The 10,929-nt window shown below is 62.8% G+C and overlaps 1 protein-coding gene and 1 long non-coding RNA gene across 2 annotated transcripts in view; one reads left to right on the forward strand and one right to left on the reverse strand.

Annotated features, from left to right (window-relative positions):
• LOC144244532 (uncharacterized) overlaps nt 1-1,616 on the forward strand; it is a 2,709-nt gene extending 1,093 nt beyond the window's left edge. Inside the window, exons 3-4 of the long non-coding RNA XR_013338970.1 lie at nt 937-1,013; nt 1,522-1,616. This is a non-coding gene — a long non-coding RNA (uncharacterized LOC144244532). The remainder of the gene's footprint in view (nt 1-936; nt 1,014-1,521) is intronic.
• The window catches only part of CNIH3 (cornichon family AMPA receptor auxiliary protein 3), a 98,500-nt gene that overhangs the window by 3,826 nt on the left and 83,745 nt on the right, over nt 1-10,929 (reverse strand). The window contains exons 4-5 of the mRNA XM_077779869.1: nt 5,040-5,152; nt 589-732 (exon numbers count right to left, since the gene is read on the reverse strand). Coding sequence (XP_077635995.1) covers nt 589-732; nt 5,040-5,152 — 257 coding nt within the window. The remainder of the gene's footprint in view (nt 1-588; nt 733-5,039; nt 5,153-10,929) is intronic.

The following is a 10,929-nucleotide window of genomic DNA, read 5'->3' on the forward strand; positions in this document are numbered from 1 at the left end:
CCCCCCCCCCCCAATTAGGCAGCCCGTTTACAGCCATCTATTGGCTAGAACGCTCTGCCACGGGCGCTGGGGGTTGCGGGGGGAGGGTGTTCGTGAACAATCGCCAAGTCAGCATGTTTTACCCAGTTAGCACAAGGTTATGGAATATCGGGAGAACCGTGAGCACACGCATGTAATGACCCAGCGTGCCCCATCGGGAAGTGTGACTGCCACTCGGGGTCTCTGTTGTGGCTCCCCAGATGCTCACACGTGGACTAGGTGCCACAAGGCTAGGCGTCCGGGGCCCACAGGAGGCCTGAGTGGCTGAGCTGTGAAGGGAGCCCTGTGGGGAAGGATTGGCGGCCACAAATCCGATCCACCTCCTGGGAGGTGTCCTGAGGTGTTGGCACCGTGTGGCCCCAGGACTCGCCCACCTCCAGGCAAGGACCCTCCTCTTCTGTGTGCAAGCCCTTGTTTCCGACCCAGAGTGAGGCGGCTGGCGTCATACCCGCCAGGCTGTGACTCCCACGCTCACTGCCCACCCCCAGCTCCCCGGAAACTGCCTCCCTCTGCTGCAGGAGAGAAGCATCGGGAGGGGCAGACACTCACCAGTAGAGGTAATAGAAGAAGGAGAGCAGGTAGAACGCCAGCTTGCACCAGGCCTCCTTCTGACAGTAACTCAGGGTGTCTGCGTTCATGACGGCGGGCGGGTCGTAGGCCAGCTCCGAGCTGTCTGCCGGACAGTGGAAGTACCTGCGGGGGGAGAGCACACCGCATCCTTGGCTCTGAGGCTGGGCGGGGACCCGGGGGCATGCGGGGAAGCCACCAATGCAGGGCTGCATCTGGGGGTCTCCGCTGAGTGCCGGTCTCTGCTGAGTGGGTGTCTGCCTTTGCTGGAGTTGCTGCCCGGCCTGTCCTGTGGCTGCCCCCCGACACTGAGGTCCCCTGGTATTACAGGGACTTCAGCCACTGACACAACAGAAGGAGGATGTGTCACCTGATGTCTGGAGGCAGCAAGATGAATCTTCCTCCAGGTGTGTGGGGGGGTTCTGCAGGGTGCACCCCCATGGGTGTCCACACAGGTGTGTAGGGTGGGGTCTGCAGTGCACACCCCGGTGGGCATCTGCACAGGTGTGGGGGGGTCTGCAACGTGCACCCATGTGGGTGCCCACACAGGTGTGGGGGTGTGTGTAGCACACACCCGCGTGGGTGTTGGCACAGGTGTGGGGGGATGGGGTCTGCAGCACACACCCACGTAGGCATCGGCATAGGTGTAGGGGGTCCACAGAGCGCACCCGCGTGGGAGTCCACACAGGCATGGGGGCGGGTGTAGTGCGCACCTGCATGGATTTCCACACAGGCGTGGGGGTGCTACCTGCAGAGAGCTGCACGGCTGCCCACTGCGTTCACTTCACCACCACCACCACCACCAGCTCTGCTTTCCAGATGTCCTCCCCCCAGACCCTCTTTCAAAATCCTGAATTCTGGGGGTGGGGGGCACCTGGGCAGCTCAGTCGATTCAGCCTTGGCTCTTGATTTCAGCTCAGGACGTGATCTCATGGTTCGCGGGATCGGGCCCAGTGTTGGGTGCTGTGCTGACAGCTCAGAGCCTACCCCCACCCCTCCCCCTCTCTCTCTGTCTCTCTCAAAATAAATAAAAACTTTAAAATAACAACAAGATAAAATCCTGAATTCTACAGTGGGGGATGTCATGTCCCACTGGAATGTGAATGGTTCACATCACTTTTCTTCTTGGTAGAAGGACCCGGAACAGCCAGGGAACATTGGCCGTGGTGAGGAGAGAGCAGGGAGGACCGGGAACCAAGGAAGGGAGAACACAGGGAATAGAAGGGGTGGGGGTGTGTGGTTAAAGCCAACTTTGTCTACTCAGAAACACCCGGTGGCCCAGCGCCACCGGCCTCGGCCGCGTTCATGGGAGGCAGGGACTCGGGTGCAGGAGGCTGGGCAGGGGTGGGGGGTGAGGGCCACGGGGCTGACCTCTGGCCCCTCCGGGGGCTGCTGTGTGTCCAGGCGAGGGGAGGGGCTCAGAAGAGCACTTTCTCGCTAGCACCGTAGGGGCTGGGCTTCCAGCCCCTCCTCACCCGTCAGAGGACAGTGACAGCGTCAGTCAGCACTTCGTGCAGGAGGGCACCGCAGGCCCCACTCCTCGCCTCCCTGAGGGCAGATCCAAAATCTACAGGCCTTGGTGGAGACTGTGTACCAGTCTCGTTCAGTTGACGGGGGGCAGCAGGGCATCCAGGCTCAGTGGGTTGAGCCAGGCTCTGTGGCTCACAGGCCACCAGACTGACCTTCCTGCAGTCAGCTGTTGGCCTCTCTGAGCCTCAGCTTTGTCCTGTGTACAATGGGGGCAAAAGTGCCACCCCATAGGCTCCTGGGACCACCGTGGGGACGCCAGACACAGCAGCCCGCGTCCACGGGCTCTGGGAGCACCGCGGGGACACGGGACACGGCAGCTTAGAAGCAGGTAGCAGATGCGGGTGCCGCGGCCGCTAGAGCGCTCTGCGCACGAGCGCAGGGGGTGCTGAGTCCCAGGAGAGTGTCCTGGCCGGGCCGGGGCCCAGGGCCGGCAGGAACAGAAACCGAACAAAGATGGTCTTTGAGGACCCTTCTCTCCTCGTTCCTTTTTCTTCCATTTTCCAGGCACTTGAATGGCCAGAAGCAAGCTAGAGCCTGTCAGACAAGGTCCCTCTGGGGGAGGAGACCCAGCCGCCCCCTCACAGGAGCCCGAGGCCACCGGGCAGCTCGGCCTCCCTGCCTCTGGGAGGAGTGACAGCCCAGGGGAACCGATTTCCTGAGTCCACAGCAACTTCAGCGCCGGGACGGACAGCTCACTACTGGAAGGGTCTCAGGGTGATTCCATTCAGACGGAGACTTCACAGGGAGCAGGCCAGTGACAGGGACACCACTGTGACCCACACAGAGGTGGGCTGCACCGGCCCTGCGGGTCCCTGCTAGGCAACTCTGGGCGGTGACCCCACCTTGTGAGCCGCTGGGTCCCCGTGTGTAAAGGGGGAGGGACCCCGGCTCACCAGGCTGTGTAGACACTGGAGGATACAAACCCACCAAGTCCGCAAGCAGGCAAGAATCCATCCACCACCACAGTGTCCCCACCTGCCCACCCTCTGAGGTCAGACCTCAGCGGGTCACATCGCTTAAAGCAGGACCTTCTCCTGTGACTCCATCATCGTCCCTTGTCCCCAGCCCTGCCCTTCCCTCTCCCTTCCTGCCCTCGGTCAGTGGGGCCATCGCCCTCCCAGCCACCAGCTCCGAGGCTGCCTCTGCTCCCCTCCTGTACCCGTCACCGGCCAAGGCCACGTTCGCCCCCACGGGCCCTGTCTCTCCGTCCCAGCTCCCACTGCTCAGTGACAGCCGGCTCGAGCTCCACAACCTCTTCACCTCCAGTTCCGGTGTCACCTCCTCCTCGATCCATCCTCCTACCCACTGCCCCGGCCGCTTTCCTCAAACTCAGATCAGGCAGGACCACTTTTCCACGCTCTCCCCTAAAAGCTTCTGGAAGCTTCCATTCTCTATGTAATACATGGATTCCAGCTTCCTCACCAGAGAGGTTCAGACCCTCTGCCACCGCTCCCTGGGCCGACAACCACGTGTCCCTAGACCGACCTCCTGGAGCCCTGCACCCAACCTCGCTGAGCCAGTGCTGTCCCCAAACGTGCTGGCCCCCACCTGCGGGGCGTGTGCATCCCCACACTTCCCAGTGACCCTCTGCCAGTCTCATCTACAGGATCACTTCTCTACACGTCCACACGTACTCCCCGTGTCTGCAGAGACGCCGCGTCCCCCGCCATGGGGGCGCACACTCCTGGGGACCCCGCACATGCCGGCACGTGGAGGGTCCAGGTCCACTAGGTGGCCGAGCACATGCTCCAGACGTGACAAGGGCAAGCTGTGTGTTATGGTAAGATGACAATGATGAGGTGTTTGGGGGCTGGAGCTCTGGGAACAGGAGCACAGCCGTGCTCTTCGCTTCTGCTCCCCGCCCCCCGCCCCCCACCACAACTGCCAGGTCCATGTGGGAACCAGGATTTACAGAAAGCCCAAATCACAAGATCTGATGCACAGTCTCGACAGAGAACAGAGTATTTAAGACCAGAACTGTCCCAGAAACTCCAGCCCGTCTGACTGGTGCTTTTCTTTTACTAAGACACAATTCACAGGGGTGCCTGGGGGCTCAGTCGGTTACGGGTCTGACTTTGGCCCAGGTCATGATGTCACGGCTTGTGGGTTCGAGCCCCACGCTGGGCTCTGTGCTGACAGCTCGGCGCCTGGAGCTGCTTCAGATTCTGTGTCTCCCTCTCTGCTCCTGCCCTGCTCATGCTCTGTCTCTCTCTCTCAAAAATAAGAATAAACACTAAAAAAAAAAAAAAAAGACATAATTCACATACCAAAAACTTCACCTTTTTAAAGCACACAGTGCAGGGATTCTAGCATGTACAGCGAGTGGCCTGCCGTCACCAGGGTTGAATTTCAGGACGCTCACACCCGAAGAAGAAAGCCTTGTACCTGTTGACGGCCCCCCGCTCCCCCTCCCAGCCCCAGGCGACCACGACCTTCCTCTCTTCTCTTCAGAGCGGCCCGTTCTGGGCGGTTCACAGAAACGGCCTTTTATGACTCGCTGCTTTGACCCGTCGTGATTTCGGGGTCCAGCCATGTCACAGCATCTATCGCTACCTCACCGCCTTTTACTCCAGGTAACGCCATCGCGAGGACACACGGAGTTTTGTTCATCTGTTAATCCACGCCTCTGCTGCAAAGCTCTTGGTCCTCTCCACTCGGGACGACTATGAAAATGCTAGAATGCTTTTACCGCTGACGTGTGAGGGCTGAGGCCAGGGAGAGCGGACGGGCTGAGCGGAGCCTTCCCTTACGAGCTGCTCAGAAAGAAGGTGGCAGAGGACGGATCTCCGAAAGGAAGGCAGGATGGCACGAGGTGGCTGGCGACTCGGGGGCCACGGTCGCTGGCGGCAGGTGCCCAGGCAGGGAGGAGGAATGGGGAGCCCGGAGCCGCCCCGCAGACTTACCTCCAGAAGTGATAGAAGAGCAGGGGTGCGTTGAGCCCCAGAGTGAGCCACTCCTGAGCACACAGGAACATGACGCAGAAGAGGCTGTGGATGGAGTATTCTGGAAGCACCAGCTGAGGAGGGAGCAGAGACACAGGCCGGCGTTAGAGGGAGAGCAGTCACTGCCGCCGGACAGGCCGCCTGCGTGCTCGCGCCGCCCCAGGACGAGGTCCGTCTCTGCCACGCTCCCCTCCATGCTTTGCACGGAGTCCGGGGGACACGGGCTCCCAGCGCCCTGCGTACCGGAAGGGGGCACCTGCTGGGGGTCACGGAGGGCAGGAGGAGGGCCCTGGGGGAGATTCCGGATGCAGGGTGAGCCGCACCGCCCGCCTGCTGCCCTCCTGGCCCTGCGCGCCCTCCCGCACAGCCCCACACACCACCTAAACGCGTGTGTTTCTGTTGATCGTCAGAGGCCGGGAAAGCCCTGAGGAACAGCATCTTGCCTGGTGGTGGCCGGACCCGGGGGCGCCCGAGAGGAAGAACACGCAGTGACGACGAAGGCAGGGAGGCCAGCCCCTGCAAGACGGAGGCCAACCCGCACCAAGAAGGGTCAGGCGTTGGGGGCGGAGGGGGGGGGACACCAGCAGGAAGACCAAGCCCCCAGGCCCCCAGCGCGCCCTCGTGGGTGTAAACGCTGCAAAGACCTCAAGGTGATTATAATCTCAGTGGAAACTGAAGCTGTGACGGAACCAAAGTGACTGTACAGGAGACAGCTGGTTCCCAGGCCAGTAAAGAAACCCAGAGACAGAGACGAAAATGCGCCACCTTCCCCCTCACGTAGGAGCCTGTGTGCTCACTACACCTCGGTGCCTTAGCACAGCATGAGTGCCTCGGACAACCTTCCCGGGAGCCCCTCACGGAGGCCGCGCCCAGCCCACCCCTCCTCACCCCGCGCCACCCTGCAGCCTCAGGCCCACAGCGTCAGCGCCCTCTCTGGCCCCCTGACCCCACCCCCCGACACGCCAGCTCTGCTCACCTGCCTGCACTCAGTACAGACTGAACAAGCCTGTGATACACTGAGCGGAGCAAGTGCAGTGTCTGCAGCGTGGCCGGCCAGCCCTGGGGACGCAGCCTGTAGTCACCAAGCAGGCTTCCTCTGGGCGGGAAACAAAAGACCTCGGGCTGTCCCACCCAGGTACAGAACACCGTGGCCCCTCCTTCCAGATGGAGGTGTTAACCGCCCCAGAGAACAGTACACAGGAGACACGTGCCAGGTGCACGCGTAAGAAGTATACTTTGTACCCACACGGCGTCTCCCCAACTCACGAGTCTGTTGAGGGACACGCGCCCGGGAGCCCTGGAATCGAGCTCAAAGGGCCACTTTCCAGAACAGGGGCCTTGGTGGGTGAACCCGTGAGGCCAGCCCATAGGCCGCAGCCACGTGGCAGGTGTGGGGCGTCCTGGCCCTTGGTGGCCTCTGTGCGCACCTGCCCGTGGGCCACCGGCCTCCCCATCCACTGTGGGTTCCTGGCCCCTATGAGTCCCCACCGCTTCTCCCCTCCTGGGGCGTGATTCCTAGCAGACGGTCCAGCCCCCCACCGTCGCCATGCTGAGCCCATCCCGCCGTGCTCCCCTCACTGTTGCTGGACAGCACCCCTGCTGGTGGGAGAGGCCCCCCAGTTCCTCCACGGCGGGCAGGAGCGCTGGTGCCCTGCCCACCTGCTCGCGCCCTCCTGCTCCCCAGGTTCCCGGCGGCGCTGTGTGGAGCACACGTGGACCTACTGCCCCGGGGGCAGGTGAATGGCAGCCGGGTGTCCACACCACTGGCACGCCGGGGGTCCACGCACAGGGACGCGGCGGTGGCCAGGCGCTGTGAGGTCCTTCTCCCCCCAGCACAGCGAGGGCGTGAGGGTGGTGGGCGCCCCGGCTGCCAGGTGAGGAGAGGCCCGGGTCATGGAGAAGCAGGGGGCATTTAAGCTGCTGAGATTCAGGCGCTGCCTCTCAACACAGCTTGGTCTGACCCGTCCGTCAGGAACGGGCAAGGCGCCAGGGGAACAGCGGGCGGATTCCTCCTCCTGTCCCCCAGTGTCACCCCGTCTCAGTGCGGCCAATGCCTTCATCCCCGTGCAGCAGACATCACCCGGACCCCTGACGCCAGCAGGTGAACCTTTGGCCCCTCCCCCTCCCCCCACTGCACTGGAGAAGGTTGGGTTTTCCCAGGAAAATCTCCTCCTTCCCCGCGGGGACAGAGACCCGGTCGCTCGCTTGCAGATGTCGACTGAGTGACTCCCAGGTCTCATCAGGCTTTTCGGAGCAGAAACACTGAACAAGCTGCCGGGTGTGGGCCCCACAGGGTCACTGGATGGTGCAGTCACCCCGCCCAGGGAGTGGGGGGAAGCTGGGAGGGACCAGGAAAGCTGGGCACACAGGGAGGCCAGGGGTCAGCTCTGAGGACGAGGACTCAGCAGTCCCCTCGCTGCCTGGGGTGGGCCCGGCACCAGCCGCCTCAGGGGCCCCTAACTCTCCCCGTGGGGGCCGGGGCAAGTGGGGGACTAGTGCCCGCTGCCAGGACTCACCATAGCTCTGGGAGCACCCGAGTAAAGCCCACACACCTCTCCAGGAAGACCTCACGGATTTCACCCACTGCCCAGTGACGGAAGATCTATCACTGCTCCTGTCCTGTCACCTCCGCGGCTGGCGGCCGTCTCCACCCAGATGCTCCCCACACTCCTCCAGCACCTGCAGGGACCTGCCTTCCAGACAGACGCTGGCCCAGACCCCTCACCTCCCACCCTGGACCCCTCTCCCCCACCCTGAACCCCTTCATCTGCCCCCACCCCTCACCCCCCAGGCTCCTCACCCCCAAGTCCCCTCACCCACCAGGGCCCCTCACCCCCCAGGGCCCTCATCTGCCCCCCGAACTTGGGCCCCTTACCCTCACCCTGGATACTTCATTTGCCCAGACCCCTCAGCCTCCCAGGCCCCTTACCCTCTCNACCCTGGACCCCTCACCTGCCCTGTGTCTCACCACACATCGGGCAACAGGCTGCCCGGGACCTAACACTCGAGGGCCACACCTGCACGCCACAGGGAAGGGCCCAGGGCCAGTCGAGCTTGCGGTGCACGCAGGTGAGACCCAGTCTCCATGGACGCCCGTCAGGTTTTCAGCTGTGACCACTTTGGGTTAAAAACAGTAGCCTGCTGTCTCAGAGCGTTATGTAAGCCCTGACACTCACATAACGATCCCGTGTGGCCCCAAGAAACATGGCCAACCACGCGGCGTCCGTGTCCCTCACCTGTAGAAGCCGGCATTTACGACCTACCGACGGGGCCGTGGTAAGGACCAGCCTGTCCAAGGACGAGGCCACTCTCGGGTGAAGGGACACCGTCCCCGTGGATGGGACCATCCTTATCGCTAACAATTGTGTGTGCAAATCCCCAAGTAGGTGACACATCGCCCCTGCCCAGAACTCCGCCAGATGGCCCAGAGCCGATGGGGTTCCCTGAGTCTCCACCTGGTCTTCTCTGACCCACACCCACCCTGTCTACACCCAGCGCCCAGCCCCTCCAGGCGGGGAGACAATCCCGCTCTTAAGGATGTAAGACAAGTCTGCCTCTCCCACCATGAAACCCCAGGCCTTGCTGTTCTCTGCGCAGATGGACACCAGCCCCATACCTGTCTGCATCCGGCCTGACGGACACCAGCCCTGCACCTCTCTGCACCCAGCCTGCAGGTGTGAAAGAATCCCTGCATCTGATTTCCCAGCCCAGTGAAACAGGTCCTGGACGGGGTCCTCCTGGGCTGGGTGGCGTGGAGGCGATTCTGTCATAAGTGTTCGCCTGTCTCTGGGTGAACAGGTCCAGGAGACACGCATCTCAGCAGAGGGGCAGTGGGAAGGAGGGAAAGCAGGTGCGGAGGCTGGGAGGCTGAGATCTCTGGGCTGGAAGCTGCGAGAAAACCGTCCCCAATGCTGGCAGGAAACCGCTGAGTCCCTTTGCCCAAAGGAGGCCACTTTGTCTGGAGTCACTCTGGACAGAGAAATCCCAGAGGGCAGCCTGGCAGGAGCCCACAGCAGCCGGGGCAGGCAGGCGGCCTGGGCTCCCAGGCCTGTGATCCCCTCGTGCTGGGGACAGGTGCCCCGGCCACAGAGGCCATGATTAGCAGGGAGACCCCAACAGCTAGACTTGGGGCCGGGCTGACCTGAGCGCTACCCGTTAAATGGTGTGGCCAGTTAGCGCTCTGACCTCCTGGAACTCGCACTGACATTCACCGGACTTCCAAGGGGTGAGTGGGAGACTCCGGTTCCTAAGCACGAAGCACAGCATCACCGCGTCTGGGACTGCGACGTGAAAATCCACCATGAACCGGTCTGACGCGTGCAGATGCATGTCCCCCTGACCTGAGGACCTGGCTCTGAAGCCCGTGTGGCCAGCCGCTGCGCTGAGCCCCCGGGCCAAGTGTGGCCATCCCTGGTCAGGGTCGGGGTCAGGGTCAGACCTGCACAGCTGATCCCAGGGACCAGGTCAGGCCTCAAAGGAAGCCAGTGCCCGATGGCTTTCCCCGCGGGCCGGTTCCCTACAGCAGAAGCTCCGGGGGACCTCGGAGGGAGATGGTGCCTGGGTCCCAGCAGCCATGACAGAAGGATTTGCCATCCGGCCTGGGTGACATGGTCAGAGCACAAAGTGGGGCCTGGGGCCGAGGGGTGTGGTTTCCAGCCCCTGGGGGCTTCCTCTCCAGCCCTCACTTCCCAGCCCCGGGGGGAGGGGGCACCTCTGGTTTCCGCCCTCCCTCCCACACCACATTTAATCCAAACCTGGGGACTTCCTGCCACTTCCCAGGCGCGAGGACTCACCTCACTGCAGCAGAGGCCCAGGGAGAAGGTGGGTGTGAAGCCGCACCCCTCCGCCCACCCTTCCTGGCCCCAGCATGAGAACGGCCCCTTCAGTGCTCAGCCCAGAGGCCCCAGCTGGGCCCTGGCAAATCCATGCCACCTGTCACACATGCTCCGGACAGTGGCCCTCCCACCTGAGATGCTCTGGCTTCCCCACACCCTGTCCCCTGGACACTGGCACTGCCACCAGGGATGCTCTGGCTTCCCCACACCCTGCCCCCTGGACACTGGCACTGCCACCTGAGACCCTCTGGCTTCCCCGCACCTGGCCCCCCAGACACTGGCACTGCCACCTGTGAGGCTCTGGCTTCCCACACCCGGCCTCGAGCCCCCAGAGCCGCCTGCTCCTTCCTGCCATGACTGCTCCTGGGACCAGCTCCCAGCCCCGCTGACACTCTCTGGCCCCACGGCCACTGCCCAGGGGCCCTCACACCCTGGCCACACCATGTGCTGCCCTCCCCACCTTTGATCCAGGAGGAAATGCGTGCATGCCCAACACCCATGGGGAGGAGGGGGTCTCAGCTGTTTCTGGGGGAGGGGAACTGGGAACAGAAGGAACAGAACGGACTTTCGTGCTCTCCTCCCCTGCCTCTCCTCCCCTGCCTCCTCCCCCTGCCTGTTTCCTTCAGCTTCACGGCTAGCACTAGCGGTCAGTGCCTCTCCAACCTCATGGGAGTCCGATGGCGGTGTTGCCAAAACACAGGTCGCAGGGCCCGCCCCCAGACTGCAGGTGCGCGCGGGGCTTTCCCAACCAGCTCCCAGGAGCCCACCCCTCAGCCTGTGGTCCCAGAGCAGCACCACCAGCCTCACCTGGGAGCCTGTGAGAAGTGCTAATCTTGGCTCCACTCCAGACCTGCTGAATCAGAACCTGCAGTTTAACAAGATCCACAGGGGATTTACAAGCACATCCAAGTTTGCGAAATGACTGCTCGGCACTGATTCCCGAAATAGGGTCCACCAGCTGCCTTTGACAGACTGCCTGGGGTGCGGAGGTTAAAAATGCAGATTTCCTGTGGTGA

The sequence above is a fragment of the Crocuta crocuta genome, unplaced genomic scaffold (genome assembly GCF_008692635.1).
Source record: "Crocuta crocuta isolate KB4526 unplaced genomic scaffold, BGI_CrCroc_1.0 scaffold322, whole genome shotgun sequence".
In the NCBI taxonomy this organism is placed as follows: domain Eukaryota; kingdom Metazoa; phylum Chordata; class Mammalia; order Carnivora; family Hyaenidae; genus Crocuta; species Crocuta crocuta.